This window comes from Callithrix jacchus, chromosome 7 (assembly GCF_049354715.1).
Source record: "Callithrix jacchus isolate 240 chromosome 7, calJac240_pri, whole genome shotgun sequence".
Classification (NCBI taxonomy): domain Eukaryota; kingdom Metazoa; phylum Chordata; class Mammalia; order Primates; family Cebidae; genus Callithrix; species Callithrix jacchus.
The window spans coordinates 157642001-157660066 of NC_133508.1; the positions used below are offsets into that span (position 1 = coordinate 157642001).

Here is an 18066-nt window from a genome sequence, read left to right on the forward strand (position 1 = left end):
GGTAAGCGAGCCGAGTCGGGGGACTGTAGATCTGAGAGAAGGGGAAGAAGGCATACTGAGTGGCGGAGACGGTGAAGGCCACCAGCAGCCTTCCACACCGATTCCACTGTCATCTGATGGACAGCCAAGACAGGCACTGTTCCTGGCTCTCACTTAGATTGTCTTCAATATTTGGAGCGGCTGCACGAAAGGAGGCCTACCAGGAGCAGACAAAGCCTGCTGCACCTTGCACTGCCCTTTGCCTCCATAATTCTGCTGGAGAGGATTTGAGCCTTCTGTGTTATACTTACTGTAATCCCCAAGAGGAAAAGGGGTCTCTAACTGGTCCTACACAGTTCTCAATCCTGTTTGCCCATTAAAATCACCTGGGGAGTTTCTATAAAATCACAGGAACTTAGGCCTCACTCCAACTAACCGCTCTCTTCATTTAAAAGGCAAACAATCAAAAAAAGCTCTCCAAGGTTAAGAAAATCCGTAGCTGAATCCAATCAAAGCTGAAGCACTCCATGGTGACCAGGTACAGTTTTTCTAACTGAAATGTGGGCAGAGGCCCACTCAGCAAATTCAGGGCGAGGTAGCACAGATAATATGTAAATGTGGCTGTACGGGTATGACTTTATTCTACTGCAGTTTTATGTCCAAAAATATGCAGGGCAGATTTGGTAGTTTGCCAACCCTTGCTCTACAGGAACACAGCTTCTATAGATAGAACTGAGTGACATCGAATGTGTCAGAGAAGAATGACAGTGAAAGACTGATACGGATTTAATGACAAATATTCCATAGTGGGTCCTCAACAGCAGAATGCTGCCCACGGAACCATCATTAAATAAAACAACCTGAAAATAAGGTAATTCTTACGTACACAAGCACACACACGCGACACCTGTGACTTTTAGGGTCATTAACTTATTCACTATTTTAACAAACAGCCGTAAAATAACATTACAGTGAAGAAAAATGTGCACAAACTTCAGAAACACAGTTTAGATTGTCTATGAACACAGGTCCTTAATTTGTATATTTTCACATATGTACAGTCTCTTGATTGTAAGGAGACCACACGGCTCAAGGGCTTGACTTCTCATTTTCTCCTTCCAACTCAGAGCTCAAGATTTCATCAAAACCATTTCGCCTATTTAAACTGCTCCAGGTTTTGCTTAGCAAAGGGCAGCGGCGGAAGCTTTCTCTTGACCAAACTCTCCAGGAAACGAATAATACACGCGCTTCCACCATTGTTAACGGGTTGGTGGAAAGAGTCCTTTAGCGTTTCCAAGGGAGAACCCGCAGTAAACAGGGTTTGCTGAAGAAATATTATTATTCTAAAACTAGATGGAAGAAACAACCTCCTGAATGCATTTAACCTCACTTAATGCAGATAAGTTCCCTGAAGAATTGTAAGAAAAAATGGAATCACATTTTAAATGCACCAGTAGAGTCGGGTGTTGGTAGTTGAATTGTTTTCTTCTGCTAAGAATTTGCTCATAGAAGGGATGTCGACGTAGAGGCTGACTCTCTTATCCATAGAGGCAAACGAAGTCCAGAGCTTCCCACTGCCACTAACCTATTTCACATTAGCTTCACTCTCCACGCCCCGCTGAACCCGTTCTCTAAAGTTGCTGATATGTAGTATATTTGATGCAGACAAGACGGGGCATAAAAATGGTAGCAAAAAAAAACAAGAAAAGAAAAAAGAAAGAGAATAATCAACCGTGAATAATCAAAAGTTGGATGAGATTTCATAGGCACAGACTCGAGAGAACTTAAAACAGCTGGAAGAGGTAGATATACGGGGAAAACACCCACAAGCAATAAGATTACCTACAAATTGGCTCTACCATGTTCAGGTGGGTCTAATATGCTTAGTATTCAGATTACATGTCAGAATTCAAAACAGACACCTGCTTTGCTTACATGACTCCTGACTAAAAGAAAACGAGAATTAGTGTCTTTCAAAACTGTCTATAAGTTTGAAATTCTATTTGCATTTGTGAATGACAATAAATTAAGAGGGCAAGATTTGTTGCATTTATTATACAAGCCCAGAATTATCAATATTTTTAAGTGTTTTTAAACCACAAAAACATGCTTTCCTATAGTCCCCAAAGAGGTTCTTTACTAGAATACAACTGATCAAGTATCAATTACAAGCATCCACAGAAACTTTGCTAAACCTGTAAAAACCATCTCATAGCTTCTCTCGCCCCACTTCAACTGTGTCCAGTAGTTTGTGAAGATGCTTCCATGAAATGTGCAGGGTAACAATCACTAGTGAAGAAAACAATACTGCTTTCCACAACTCTAACTTCTAAAGGCTCACCTAGGGCAGGGATCTTCAGTATAAGTAACTGAAATCTATACGAGTCATCTAACTACAGCCCCTACCAAAAATGGAACATAGCTAGGGTACCCTAACTAGCCGACAAAGACCAGCTTTGTCAGTAAGGACATGTTTGGCCCTTCTAGGCTAGCCTTAAGTTTTTCATCAAGCGTAAGAATTTTCAGTGTCCTTATTTTATTATATAAATCATGACAGGTAAGTCTTCCTAGCAGCTGAGCTGAAGAATGCAAAAGGTCAGGCTACAATGATGCATGCACACTGTCCGCAGCCTCCCTTCAAGACAACCTGCACACTCCAGTTCCCAGGCCTTCCCTAAGACAGGGGTGGTAACACTGATCTAACTCACAGTGATGTGAGAAACAACTAACAATTATTAAAAATCATAAAGCACTTTGCAGATATCAAAGAGCTATTTTGGCATCTATTAACAACCAGAAAACATTCATTGCTTGTGCTATTTGGCAATTTTGCATTTACACCTCTCCCTGACTGGGCTCTCCTGTGTAAAGTGTTGAGATTTCTACTGGGCCTCCACATGCAGGAAAAAGACATTCGCACTTAGATTAGGTCCCTCATCAATATGCATGGCGGTGGGCGTTAGCGGAGGCCACTAACAAGTGCAAAGTGAAGGCGAGACACCCAGGAGTCTCACATCCCAACACTGTGAACACTTTACTTTCCTAGATTTCTCACGTAAAGGCCAGCAAAACTCTGAGCTAGCTGACTTTTTAGCAGGCCACTGGGCAACGGAGTTGATGATCTAAAGTTCACTTGAAACGCCCACATCAAGGTGAGGTCTTAAAAGGAAAGTCACACATAGCTGGGATTTTTCCTTTTCCCTGCACTTAAAAGATCATAGTTGCGACCTGAAAAAAATATTAGGTGTGGCACACACCTGGGATGAAGGGGGGTGGGGGAGAAGGGTCATCCAGGTAAACAACCTTGACCCAGCATAAAGCTAGAGTATTTTCAAGGAAGTAGCAAAGAACCCGGAGCAGAATCAGGATTTCCCACATCTGAGAACCAGTTACAAATGAATTTCTAAACCCCAGACGTGGCCCCTTGAAATGAGAGTGTGGCATTTTTCGGCCCACTTTGCCCTGGATGCCTCAAAATAGCAGCTAACTGTGGCTCAGAGAAAGGAAAAGTACATTACATATCCCTTCCTATGTGACTGACAAGGCTCCCCTCCTTTTTGAGACAACAGCGGATGACTTGTGGGGATCGGGCAAACTCTGGCTTACCACTTGGTGGGAGATTTTGCCCTATAGTCCTTATTTAAACCCTCTCCCCGCAGACTCCCACAGGCCATCGCAGCCTGTCCTAGTCTATTGCCTGTCATCCTGTTCCCACCCCAGCCCAGGAACTGCTCTTCCTGAAGGTCCTCAAAGCGCCTCCTGGTCCTCCAAGCTCTTCGCCCCCTACAGCGTGTATTTAAGGACGTCATCACCCCCAGCGCATCTCCTGAACATTTCTTCCATGAGAGGCAGGTATAGCACCGGGAAAGAACTGTTACTCAACCCTCCCCCCACTTTGGGAAACCCCAAACACCAAAAGGCTCCCCAGTCACTCTCAGATTGTCCCTCCCGCCCCTTCCCCACTTCCTTCCCCTGGGTCAGTCCCAGGACATGCGCCCCCACGGGCTCCCCACCGGGCAGCCTCCCTCGGACCCCGCCCCTAGCACAGGTGCAGCTTCTGGTGCTGCGCCAGGTGCGTCTTGTAGCGGAAGCCTTTGCCGCAGCCCGTGCACTTGTGCGGCTTGTTGCCCGTGTGGATGCGGCGGTGCCGGATCAGGTGCGAGCTCTGGATGAAGCTCTTGCCGCACTCGATGCACGTGTAGGGCTTCTCGCCCGTGTGCGTGCGCTGGTGCTGCGTGAGCGTGGAGAAGTCGCTGAAGCGCTTGTCGCACTGGCCGCAGCGGAAGGGCTTCTCGCCGGTGTGCACGCGCAGGTGGTTCACCAGGTGCGAGTTGCGCCCGAAGCCCTTGCCACACTCGCGGCACACGTAGGGCCGCTCGCCCGAGTGCGTGCGCTTGTGCGTGAACAGGTGCGAGCTGACGCTGAAGGCCTCGCCGCACTCCGAGCACATGTAGGGCTTCTCGCCCGTGTGCACGCGCTGGTGCTTCACCAGGTCCGAGCGCCAGCTGAAGCGCTTGCCGCACTCGCCGCAGCCGTGCGGCTTCTCGCCCGTGTGGATGCGCTGGTGGTTGGCCAGGTGCGAGCGGCGCACGAAGCCCTTGCCGCACTCCCCGCAGGCGAAGGGCCGCAGCGCCGCCGCCCCCGCCCCGCTGGCTGCCGCGTGCGCGCGCCGGTGGCTGAGCAGGTGCGAGCTGAGGCTGAAGGCCTCGCCGCACTCCGGGCACGGGTAGGGCTTCTCGCCCGTGTGCAGGCGCCGGTGCTTGAGCAGGTCTGCGCGCCAGCTGAAGCTCTTGCCGCAGTCGGCGCACAGGTTGGGCCGCTCGCCCGTGTGCAGCCGCAGGTGGTTGGTCAGGTAGGTGTTGCGGCTGAAGCCCTTGCCACACTCCCCGCAGCGGAAGGGCTTTTCGCGCGGGGGCCGGGCCAGCGCGGGCCCGGCCCCGAAGCCCCCCGCCACCCCCACGCCCATCATGCCCACCATCGCGCCGCACTCGCCCGCCAGGCCGAAGGGCTCCAGGCTGGCGGCGGCTGCGGCCTCCGCCAGGCGGTGAATGCGCTGGTGCTGCAGGAAGGGGGCGCCGGGGCTGAAGCTCTCCCCGCAGTCGGGGCAGATGGTGGGCGCGTCCATGATGCTGGCCACCAGGCTGTCCAGCTCCCCGAGGTCCATGGCCATGGGGTGGTGAAGCCGGTGGAAGCGTCGGTGGGCGGGCTTGTCACCTCGGTGCCGACTCCCCAGGGAGAGGTGCCGCCTCCAGGGAAGTATGGGAGGGGGCGGCTGCTCCTCTTCCTCCTCCAGCCGGTTCTCCCCAGCACTCTCGTCGTCGTCCTCCCGGAGGCTCTGGGATATGCTGTCAGACTCACACAGTCCTGGGAACATCGCCATGTCGGCTACACCAGGTTGGTCATCCTCTTCCCCACGGATAGAAAAGCTTTCCTCCTCACTCAGCTGCCCCCCTGCAACAGAAAAAGGTGACAGTAGAGGATTACTGTACTTGGCATTCAAAAGGGAAGCACAGAGGAAACCTCAGTAACAAAACCGTGATCCCCTGCCCCAGGCACTCTGGGTCCCTGCCCCTCCAAGGTCCCCTGAGAGTCCAGCCTCTCTCTCACCTGGCTCCTCCAGGGAAAAGGCCTAAAGGAGAGTTCACTCACTGCCCCCTCTGCCCACCATTTCTTCAGGAAGCTGCCTGGGGCCCAGGCCCCACTAGCTCGACTCGAGGCACTGCCTAGCAGAGCCATCTGAAAGGCCTGAGTGCCTGCGCTCGGTATGGTCAAGTCTGTGCCAGGTGGGACACTCCCTGAGATCTCAGGAAAAAAGGTTTACTCGCTCCAAGAGCTACCAATGCCTTTTAAGATTCTAGTCTCAAAAGACAAGAACAGTCTGCCAACCTGAGAAAGACCACCTGGCCTAACCAGGCCCTGGACTAATTTTTTTTTTTTTTTTTTGAGAAGGAGTCTCACTTTGTCACCCAGGCTGGAGTACAGTGGCATGATCTTGGCTCACTGCAACCTCCACCTCCCGGGTTCAAGCAATTCTCCTGCCTCAGTCTTCAGAGTAGCTGGGATTACAGGCACGCACCACCACGCCCAGCTAATTTTTCTGTTTTTAGTACAGACAGGGTTTCCCTATGTTGGTCAGGCTGGTCTCCATCTCCTGACCTCGTGATCCACGGCCTCAGCCTCCCAAAGTGCTGGGATTACAGGCGTGAGCCACCACACCTGGCCGCCCTGGACTAATTTTTAAAGTACATTTGGTCAGTCCAAAACAGCTTACGTTGGAACAGAACACTGAACTCACCTTCAGGACTTGACTATGGGAGGGGGGAGGGGGGAGGAAATAAAGGAAGAGGTTACAGAGCCCAGGTTAGAGGCTGGTCAGGACACACACCTGTTGGTCTCTGGCTGTTTATCCACAAGTAGAGTGAAGTTTCTGAGATGTGAAAGGCCTCACACGTGCCCTCCTCCACATGCTTGTTTGCACTGCAGAGGAGGGCAGCAGGAGTCTGGGACTGTGTCACAGGCAGAGGAATTTAACCTCTCACAGTCCGGGCCATAAAGTATTTTAGCTCATTTCTGTCCCCAGAGCGTGTGCTGAGCAGGCTAAAGGAATAAATGCCTAAAGACGGAAACAAGGAGGTGGGTGGAGGCCCAGCATTCACTCTTTCAAAGCCAGTAAAAGTAAGGCGTTTGGCAGAGGCCATGGGCACTTCGGGAATTAGCCACATGAACCGAGGGAGGTCACTTAGCACTGAGCTGACTTATCTGCAAAGGGAGATGGGGACGTAGCTGTAAACACCTGGATACTTCCTGTTTGCACAGTACTGTGCTTAGTAAGCACATGCAGCAACTCGGTTAACCCTCCCAATAGCCCTCTAATGCCACCTGGGTAACTGTGCAGTGTCGTTCCAGGGGTTAATGTACAGTGGCATTCTCTGCACTGTAAAGTGCCGCGTCAGTGTGTGAGCCTCTTCACTGCTTAAAAACCCAAACATGCCAGCCCCTCTCATTTTAGCAGACACATCGCTTGACTCCTTCTGAGAGAGAATAATGCACTCCTTAAATTAGAGGGAAAAATCAAGCCCTTTCCTTTACTGTCATAGAATATGGCTGTGCAGGTTGGTCAGTCAATAGGCCCTGAAATGCAGATTAATTCCTTTAGAATGTATACTATTTAAAACGCCATGTTTCCAGTAACTCACCCCAGACTGGGCTGAAGAAAAGGACGCTCCTCTAGCCAACACTAGAAAGGCAAGTGAGTACAGAATCCCGCCCAATGGTCCCCTTTAGGGAGCTCCCTTAGGGAGGATGCTGCCCTGGTTATGATTCTGGAGGAGCTTAGGAGTGAGTGCGAACGAGGCAACCTGCAGAGAGCCCCAGCTTCTCCTCACCTGTGCAGGTGTCATGCCCTGCTTCCCCGTGCCTTGCGTCCTGTGGGTCGGGGGCCGTCTCCAGCTCCAGGTGGCCTTCTCTCGTGTGTGTGTCCTGTGGATTATAGCCCATTTCTCTCTCTTCTGGGTCCCCTTCCATGTCCTCAGAGTCTTCAAAATCGGAACCCATCCCTTTGTCTTCTGAGTCCTGGTGTGCACAGACACCCTGCTTTTCTTCTTGTTTCATCCAGGAAGAAAAGGGCAATGGAGGTGACCAGGAATCCCTGCTCCAGAAAAACACAAAGAAAGGTCATGTCAGTCTAGCCTTAATTTCCAAGTCTAATAAAATATACAGAGTTCCAAGCCCCAGGTGGCAAAACTCCACTCCACTCTACATTTTAAGGTAAACGAGTGAGTGCCAAGGAGGGTGGACTGGGTGGCAGAAGAACAGTGACAGCCCCCCTGAGACCACAAGCCAGCTCTCACTGGACCAAATCTTGATCTTCTGGCTTTGATGCGGATGTCTGTTAGTGTGGTTTTAGTTTACCTGTGGGGTAGCTATGCCCGTTTTTACCAGCTGAGAAAACTCAAACTCGAAGAGGCCCCTAATCCAGGGCTACGTAACTTATAAGCAGTAGAGAGGGGATGAAGCAACTGTGCTGCCTCAAACTTCCATGCCTCTCAGACTCTTACTAAGCTTCCTCTCCTCCGGGCCGCAGCAACTTTGCAAGTATTTTGGCTGATCGTGCAAGTATTTTGGCTAATCGTGCAAGTATTTTGGCTAATTTAAGGAGCCAGAGGAAAAGTACATCGAGACACAAGAATAACAGAAGCATCAAGGGTAGTAACTTCGTGTCTAAGACCATGTCATCAATGGCACGATCAACTGGGCTTTGTAGTAAGGATCTGCACTGCAGGAAGGAATGAGCCAAGATGATTCAAGTAGATCTGGTGGGGCCAGGAAGAGCTGCAGGGGCTCCTCTATATTAGAAACCATCTCTATCATATTAATTACATATTTTACAGTATCTGAATTATAGAGATGTTCCCTTAGCAGGAACATACATCAGAGATAATTGGTAACCCCTCTACAGAAAAGGCCAACGTGTGAATCATAGGGGGAAAATGACATCAGATCCCTTAACCTTTTGTAGATGTCAGGATAACATTTCAAATTTAAAGGGCCCCCTGCCAAGACTGAGCAGCTGAGCCAAAAATAATTATTTCTGCCATCCATCACTCCTACAGCTTAGCTCCAGGCAGCCAAACAGGTTTCTGGGTCGAAGATCTTGGCCTATGACTTTGAAGAGACCAGCTCTCTGCCTCAGGAGTCCCCAAACGGCAAGAACATGGCTGAGCAAGGTGCCCCTTCCTTGGCTGGGAGCTCTTCTGCCTCTGTGGAGGCCTTCTCTGAGGCCACCCCAGTTCTACAGAGCTTTTGGAATCGTAGGCTGGAGTTCCACCCAGCGGAAGTTGGAAATTTCAGCTGGGTCAGCCTCACTGTAGAGAGCCCAAGGCAAGTCAATTAACCTCTCATTGTTCCAGTGTCCTCGTGAGTGGAAGAAGGGTAATGCTACTTAACCCTTCTCACAGGGAGGGTGTCCGAAGGAAACTAATGAAAAAGCACTTTGGAAAATACTGCGGAATAATTGATGCTTTGAGTTTTCTAAGTGTGTGATACACACGTTTCCTCTTTTTAAGTCCTGGTGCCATCCCCTTGGTAATTCTGGCAGACACATCCATCACCTGACTCTGAGAAATGATAATGCACTCCCTAAATTAGAGGGAAAATCAAGTGCTTTCCTTTAATGTCTTAGAATATGGCTGAATCTGAGGTTGCTCAGTCAACAGGTCCTGAAATGCAGATGAATTTCCTTTAGAATGTATACTGTTTAAAACACCAGGTTTCCAACATTTGGGGATTTCTTGTCTAAGATGGGGGGAGAAAAATCTCATGAAAGCTATAAACCTTCTAAGAGGTAGACTCCGTGACTACTGACGCCAAGTCACTTCTGCCCACCACTCTTTTGCCTCTTTGGACAAGTACATCCCTTGAGTCTGCAAACATAACACACATGAAAGTGGACAGGCAAGAGCAGGGTCATCAAACATGACATATTGATTTGCTAATGGTGGAAAACAGCACAGGCGCTGGTGGGACGTTAACAGGGGACTAATCAATGGTTTCTACCAATGTGAGACCAGCAGGAGGATTCTGTGTCAATAGGGTCATGACATCGGAAATAAGCATGTCATCGGAAACTCAAAATGGCAAGGGACAGTGCCCAGCATGGCATAAAAGGGACCACGGCGTTCCAACATGAACGACAGAATTTAGGCGTCCAACCTGGGAAACAGGAAGCGGGGCGGCTTAGGGGGCACCTCAGACACAGAAATAGTGGAACATTTTGATTTGTGATTTATTGGGAACCAAGATACCAGATACTAAATGCAGAAACATGGTTTTTCTAGATGTAAAGGCAGGGAGAGGGGAAAGCCAGAGGGAGTTCCCTCTTAGGGCTGGCGTACGAAAAGTTCACAGTGCTGCCTCAGAGTTAAGAGTTCTGAGATCCATAGGGAGGACTTCCTGATCCTCATTTTCATTTAAACTGGGGAAGCAGGGATTAGGTGTGCTCTGAAAAGGGCTTGAAGCTCTTGTCACCCGGATACCATTCATGGCCCAATGGCTGCTCATATCTGTTTAAAAATGTGTTATGTTAGCGTAAAACTGGAAATCTGAATGCCCAGTAACAGGAATTCAGTTCCATTCACACCAGCACGTCATGGGGTTTTCGGCAGTTGTCAGGTAATGAATGAGGTTATTTAGAGGTTAGGAAAGGTAACAACAATACAATTATACGAAAAGCAGCTGGTTGAAAAATATTTCATTTTGACTTAATATATGCATACTTACATGTATATTACACATGTATACACAGGTCAGAGGAAGACTAGAAGTTTATTAAAATGTTAAACATCTCTTGGTCACTTTGGGGGCTTTGCAGCTATTAACGTATTTGATGTTAACCTAATGAAGTAGGATATTATTTCCAACTTCACAGAGAGGAAACGGGAACAGAAGTGACCGGTCCAAAGCCGTACAAATTATAAACTGCAGAGCAGGGATACATAACCTTGCAGGTCTAGCTCCCACACACACATTCTTCACTAGAAGCTCGTATAGAGTTTGGGAAGACTTGACCTTTTTTAATCAGAAAACCAACTTTCTTTTCTTAACATGTTAAACCTACAATTACTCTAGAAGTGACAAAAAGGAAGACAAGGGCAGGAGTTGTGATAACCTCAATCTAGAAAACGTAATATTCAAAAACACGAGACACCCTGGTATAAAGTGTCAGATATTCAGGCACATTTTGTTGTATCCCATTCATTCTCAAAAACTGGTGACATGTTTTGTTAGGTAATGCTGGAGCTGGATATCTGACGCACAGCAGGGCAGTGTGATAGCTTCGTGGCCAGACTGACCTGGGTGTGAATCCCCTGCTCTTTGCCAGCCACTTTACCTTGTACAAGTTTCTCAGCCTTGCTGAATCTCAGATTCTGCATCTGTAAGAACCTGCAGGCTGTCTCCGACCTTGCGGAGCTGTTTCTCGAGCCACAGAGATTAATGTTTGTAAAAGCTGCTGGCATGTTAGAGACACAATAAATGATAGTTATAACTATGATGAAACTCAGCCAGCTTCTTAAAAAGAAAATTATACCCTCATTCTAAATTGGGGGTCACTGGTTCACAGCTACGTTCACAGAGAACGGCCTTTGGCAAGTACAACTTCCCCCAGCCTTGCTGCTAAAGGTCCTATTAATGAACAACCCACCATGTGGAGGGACTAGTTGCTTAAGGGAGGAGGGTGGAGGGAGAAAGGTTTACTTCCAAATTCACTTGGTTTTCAGCTGCTGATAGCCCATCCTGTATACAGGTATAGGTCTAAAGCTGAGTAGGGTGTGGGTGCCTGGTTCAGTAAGCCCTGACTTACATCACCTGTAAGGGAGCTCTCCTTCCCCCAGTAAGAAAGAATAGAAGTTGAAGGGGGAAAAGCAACAGAGTGGTGGGCATACAAAACTAATTCTACATCTAGTGGGAATCGCTAAGGGAGACAATTCTGATTTTTGGCCAACACAACCACTATGCTGTGTGACTTCAAGTATTTGCCCCATCCGGGCTTCTGTTCCATGACACGGTTGGGTCGAATGTTCCTGAGTCCTCTTCAGGCTTGTCATAGGACACACAGGTGAGTTGATCCAGGAAGGCTCCATTGTCCTTCCTGTTTCATTCGACACTTCCAGCTCCAGCTTGTTAATCCACACAGCAAACTCGTGATCCCCAAACACTCCACCACCAGCACAAAACCTTTTTCCTGGATATAGATCCCTTCAGGGTGGGGTTGGGCAACTTCAACAAAACTGGCTCAAATCTGGCTTCTAGAACTTGTGATATTTTCATGTCCCTTTCCCCACCCCCATCTCAAAAAAGTAAGGCTTATCACCCTGTCACTAGGCAAATGCTCAAGAGCCTTCTAAACAAACTCAGCCTCACTTGAAAGAAAAATCAGATCACTTTTAAGTCACTGCTACAGAGCAGAGGTAAATGTGATAAAACATCTTAAAAAAAAAAAAAAACTCCAGCCTGGGCAACAGAGCAAGATCCCTTCTCTACAAAAATTTAAAAAATAATAACTGGGTGTGGTGGTGTATGTCTTTAGCCCCAGCTACTTGGGAGGCTGAGGCAGGAGGATCACTTGAGCCCAGGAGTTCCAGGCTGCCATGAGCCAAGACTGTCCCCACTGCATTCCTGCCTGAGAAACAGAGCAAGACCCCATCTCAAAAAGGAAGAGAGGGAATGAGGTGGGAAGATGGGGGAGGGTAACTGAAGCCAGTAGCAGACCCAGAATTAGAATTTAAGCCGAGTTTATCGGCACATTCTCCCGATCCCCCACTTTGGGGTTACCTGTAAAAACCGTAACGCTTCAACAAGAGCCCCCACCACTTTGTGGATTTAACCTAACTGCCTACGAAGGGGTTAGGGCAGAGGAATGCACACGTCTCCCCCCTTCCTGGATTGTGCATAGAAACCAATAGTACCAAGTCGCCCAGCCTCTCAGAGATAAGGCAGGGGCGCGGCTGCCGCCTCCCCGGGGCGGACCCCCCCAGCCCGCCCGGATGCGCCTCGGCGTTGCCTTCGCGCCGACCTGGCACCCTGCACCGCAGGGACGGCCGGCTCCAGAGCAGATCGCTCCCGGCCCGCCAGCCCCCCGCCAGCCCCCGGGCAGAGGGCTGAGGAGTCACGTGCCGCGGCCGCTGCCAAGTGGCGGGGAGCCAGCCTGCTGGGCCGTCATGTCAGGGGAAGGAAGTGGCTGGCGGGCGGCGGGCCAGGAGCAGCTCCCACTCGGGCCTCCGGACTGCAGCTCCTTTCCTGGCTCCCACTCATCTCGAGGATCCCTTCTCTACCTCCTCAGGGGGACGCGGGACCGGCCAGCAGCAGCAGCTGGAGGCTTCTTCCTCCCTCCTCTTCCCACGGTCCCCCCCTGCCCACCACTATCTCCCAAGGGAGAGTTTCCACAGCAGAGTCCAGGCGGGGACACCCGATTGGGTAGAGTGCTGGAAAAACAGTTTCAGCCTGCGGTTCGAAAGGCTGAACTCATGACCACAGCTGGGGTCTAACCAGGGATTCCAGGGGGTTAATCATTTGTCCATCTTCAGCACCAACCGGGTAAAAAGTCAGCTAGCCTCTCAGGGGATAGGACCATCAGGGTCCTGCCTCCTCAATGCTAAGTTTAGGGTCAAAAGCAACGCAAAGGGCAAAGAGAGCCACCTTGCCATATTTGCTGGGGATGCCCTACTGAGCATGGGGTAAAGCACCTTACACAGAGGGTGTCCACATCCAAACGGGGCAGGCGAACTTCCCCTCAGCTGGCTTGGCCAGGCACAAACCCAGACTGCCCAACCCAAAATCCCAGCCACCCAAGTGGCATACGGCTGCATGAGGGTGAACATTGATTCCAGACAGGTACAGCCAAAAGATGACTGCGGCTACCTGTTGCCCACTCTCCAGACAAGAGCAGCTAAAATCATACGGTTTCTGCCTTGTGGTTACTGCTTTTTTACCTGGAGAGGAAAGCCCAAGTTGAAAAAAGAAGGCGGCTCAGAACCGAGGCAACAGAGCAATCAGCCTGCATCCCATGGGTCAGTGCCGGTCTGAGGCTCCTTCCAAACTCTGTGGTCAGGAATAGCACAAACGCCCTTGGGGTCAGGCATTTCCTGTCCATCAGTCAGGGTAGGGCCCCTCAGTTTAGCCTGAAGGCTTCAGCTTATCACAAATGCCAATCCTTCACCACCCTCTTTCCAGTGCAGACACAGATCCTGAGAGCCCTCAGCTGAGTATCTGCCCTCAGCTGAGTATAAGTCACAAAAGCTAAAGGTTTTCCTGTTGGCATTTACCGTCCATATTTTACGTTTAGCTGATGAGAATCTTCTGCAACATAAATCGGAGTGACCCATTTTCCTGTGTATTTTCCTCACATCCAGGACATCCTTCTGTTCATGGGTTTTAATTCCCTGTGCTCCACGAACACTACTGTCTTACAACCTCGGCTGTGTCATTTACTAAGAGAAACTTTGGGCAGCCCTCAGAATTACGATCTCTAGACACCTTCTCAGCAGCTGGCTCAAATAGTCCATGTTTGCATGTCGTGAAATCACAGACCGTGGAAATCCCTTTCTTTAACCTTTTACACAGAAGAAACTGAGGCTAAAAAGGAAAAGTGACTGAAAGTCAGGTTTTACTGAAGAGCTGTGGCCACACTCAATTTTGCTGATAGCGTCTCCAATGATCTTTGCAGCTCTTTAATATAAAACACATCTTCAAAAAAATAGCCAGGTAAATCAAGGACAGATACTTGGCTTTTTTTTTTTTTTTTGCACCCTGATTAATCAGGGTCCTCCTGAGAAACAGAACCCATAGACCAATAGGGTGTATTTGTGTGTGGGGTGTGTGTGTGTGTGTGTGTGTGTGTGTGTGAGAGAGAGAGAGAGAGAGAGAGAGAGAGAGAGAGAGATTTATCATAAAGAACTGGCTTATGCCATTATGGGTCTGGCAAGTCCAAAATCTATCTGTAGGGTGGGCTGACAGGCTAGGGACCCAGGAAAGCAGATGCAGTTCTTGGCTGAAAGCCATCTGCTAAAAAAATTCCTCTGAAGATCAGTCCATTTGTTCTATTCAGGCCTTCAACTGATTAGATAAGGCCCACCCACATTATGGCGGGTAATCTACTCAAAGTCCACTGATTTATATGTTATCCTCATCTAAAAAACATCCTCACAGAAACACCCAGCATAATGTTTGACCACAAATCTCGGCATTCTGTGGCCCAGCCAAATTGACACGTAAAATTAACCATCATATATAATGTAGCTTCAAAGTGTAGTCTGCAATAATCACATCATATTTCATATTTACCCATATAAACATTTTTTATAAAAACCATTACTACATACAGATAGTTGAATAGAGTCTCAGGGTATATGTGCTATAAAGGACAGCAGGGAAAAATCAGGATTCACCTTTAAGATCTATATAGCCACGTGTGTATATGGGCACACACTCCTACAGCAGAAAGACAAGTAATTTAATCATCTATTTCACTGAAGGGCAGAAGGGAAAACAGGCTAAGACTGCACAAGGGGTTTATGTGAGATATGGGAGTTGTCAGCAAACAGCCTTGTTCGGGGAAAGTTGATGCTGGAATCCCATATTAATGTTACCAGATGGGGCCAGGTGATCTCAGGAAGTCTTTTCCAACCCAGATGATTCTGTGCTCATATTTCCACTGTGGTGAACAGCCCTAAAAAGAATGCTTAGCATAACACATCAGGAGAGAGGGGTGTTAGGGCCAAAGGACTTGAGGCAGACACTCAGTCACCTCCGCTTCCCACCGTAGATTCAACAACAGCAACAGCAAAAACTGCTCTTCCAACTCTCTGCCCAAAATGACCGTTTGGTGCTGTTGATGAAGAATGGCTGGCGTGTTCCAGCCGGTGCATTTCAGCAGTGGGTAAGTGACACTTCTCCTTATAATCTGCCAAGATGTCTTCCAAAAAGAAACAAACCAAAAAAAAAAAAACAGGAATGAAAATGTAAGGAAATCACCTGAGGCCTGAATTTTCCTGCCCAACTGTCAACTTCCATAGCTAGTTTTCAGCATGAAGTAAAACTTACTAAGTTTTTAAATGGATAATTATATTTTTTTCTGAAATGTTGGGTTATTTAAGTACTGGCCAGAACATAATAAAATCTCAGTGATTTCCATAAAAGGAATAGCCTGCTTTTATAAATCATGCCAAAACAAGAGTGGTTACGAGGCCTGATACTGAATAAAGCTCATGGGAACTGGGAGAAGGGGCAGGGAAGCAAAGATGCTAATGCAAAGAAACTTAAGTTTGATGCTTTTTGCTCTTTTTAAAAATGAGATAAAGGAATAGCTGTTATGTTCAAAATAGAATCAGATTGTTTCCATTTTCATCTCCTTTTATATTTCCAAACAACTAAAAAAAGGATCCTGATCACTAGTACTTGTTTATTTCCACTATTAACAAGTCTACACTGCAGACCAAGAAGGGATAAGCTGGATTAGGGGTCCTAGTTGTGACCATTCTGTGAGGGGAGCGCTTTATCCCCAGGACAGACACACTGATGAAATGATCTAAGGGGCCAGTGCATTAAGTACATCAGTAATGGGTCCTCCCTAGAATGACCTTCTCAGAGGATGAAAAATGGAAGAGTGTGTATGGATGAAAAGCAAAGTCATACAGTAGTGATTTATGAAAATGTGATCTCCGCGAGATGAACTCTGACAGGAAAAGATTTACTTTACTAGCCCAAGCTGAGAGCTTTTAAATTTCAACAGTGTCCTCAGACAGCACTCAGAGAAACTCAGAGGATGCCACCAAATTGCTTCACACCATACTACAGAGAGAGCCCTAGAAGATACCATGTTCCCACCTGACATGAGAACTGAAAGCTCACAGGTATGTTCCGTTTCAGCCAATGGTGCACAGGAAATCTATGAGGCACACACCCACTCACAGGACACAGCTTTCCTCCAGAACGTGGCACATCAGTCTCAAGAAGAAGGCTTGCATGTCCGGGATTCATTCATAACTTGAACATCATGTTACTGAGCCATTCGTCAGGTTCAGTCTGGGTTCCTTACCTCTAGTTCCTAGCATTTCCCAAAGACAGCAACAGTCCTATACAAACTTACAAACTTAACAGTATTTTTCTTGAGTGTGAGTTCTTAGCCTGAGGGCCTCAGAATCTGTGAACTCCCTGCAACCTTATGGAAATGTGTTTGCAGACACTTTCTTCTGATGAGAAGGCCCATAGCTTTTTCTTGAACCCTGAAAGGATTCATGGGAAAAAAAAAAAAAAACCCTGGTGTAAACCGCTTTTACAAAGGACTCACGATACAGTTCCTTATCATGATTCAGAAATCATCCACAGTGCTTTTGGGTAAGAGGGATAAGAGCTATTTCACCACTGTATGCCGCAAGATCTTTTGGTGTGCTGGTGGAGAAGATAATGGCAGTAAGTCCAAAAGCAGAGAGTAGCACAGACAAAAATATCAGTTAAGTTTCAAATAGAGATGGAGAGTGAGGGAACTAACATCCTATTTTACAGATGAATCAGACAATGGAGCCCGAGGAAGGTTAAGTGAATTGCCCATGAACACACCAGTTAAGGGCAGACTGGAGCCTAAATCATTGGCATATTAACCTTTGTTCCAACGCCCCTCCCCATTCAATCTCACACAGCCTCTGGCGCTTGGCTAATTCACACTTGCGATTCGGCTCTCCCAGCATCATGAGTTCACCTACTTTTCACTTCCTAGTCACTCAGGTGCACTAAGAGGGAGAGAAGTTATTCTTCAAGACTGTAACACCCTGCCTCTCTAGGATGTATCCAACTTACAAGCTTGACCCCAGGTTTATGGCTCCAGTAGCTGCTTACTTACACAGTGAGTAGAATCACATTAATCAAGCCATAACCTACCCAGTCCACAAAATGCTTTGTTAGTTAATCCTTCCCCTCTCAATGGAAAAATAATTAAAATCTGGACAAAGTCACCAACGCCTTCCTAACAAATCTTCAGTGTTAGGAAAGTCGTCTTGCCTGCAAAGAATTACGTGCAAACACCCAGATAAAGAAGGGCCTTCTGGGAGCTGCACACAACTACAACGTAAGGAGGGCTAGTGCACATTTAACTGCAGCCCGGGACAAAGGACTCAGTTCATCCAGCGGGACCCATTACAAGTAGTTTCTCAGCTCCACCGTGTGCTTGACCAGCTTTGCGGTCCCGGTATGGGAAGCTGTGCAGATGTGTCTGGTGGCAAGGACAGCACCACTCCAAGTACACTTTGCTGTAGAGAATGAACCCCCAGATGATGAGCAAATCTCACAACATAAATTCACAAAGCTATCAAGTTGGTAGACGATGGGGCCCCCCTTCAGGTTACTGGATTCCTTTTACATACAATCTCCCTTGGACCACATTCTTCCGACCCACTGTCATATTCCTGAGTCTCGTGCTCTGGCTTCAGTGACAGCATTTCACTGACTCCACTTTTCTTGTTTTCTTCCAGACACCTGCTAATTTTTTTCCTATTGTCATTTTGTGACATGGTAAAAGCCCCATCAAACTGCATACCT

The 18066-nt window shown here is 48.0% G+C and overlaps 1 protein-coding gene across 3 annotated transcripts in view; it reads right to left on the minus strand.

Moving 5' to 3' along the window:
• Positions 1 to 741: 741 nt before the first annotated feature.
• Positions 742 to 18066, minus strand: part of ZNF697 (zinc finger protein 697) — a 29729-nt gene continuing 12404 nt past the window's right edge. For all 3 annotated transcript variants that reach the window (XM_009002002.5, XM_035252633.3, XM_035252632.3), the window contains exons 2-3: positions 7365 to 7627; positions 742 to 5430 (exon numbers count right to left, since the gene is read on the minus strand). In XM_009002002.5, the coding sequence (XP_009000250.4) occupies positions 4019 to 5430; positions 7365 to 7590 (1638 nt within the window). In that variant the 5' untranslated portion in view covers positions 7591 to 7627 and the 3' untranslated portion in view covers positions 742 to 4018. The remainder of the gene's footprint in view (positions 5431 to 7364; positions 7628 to 18066) is intronic.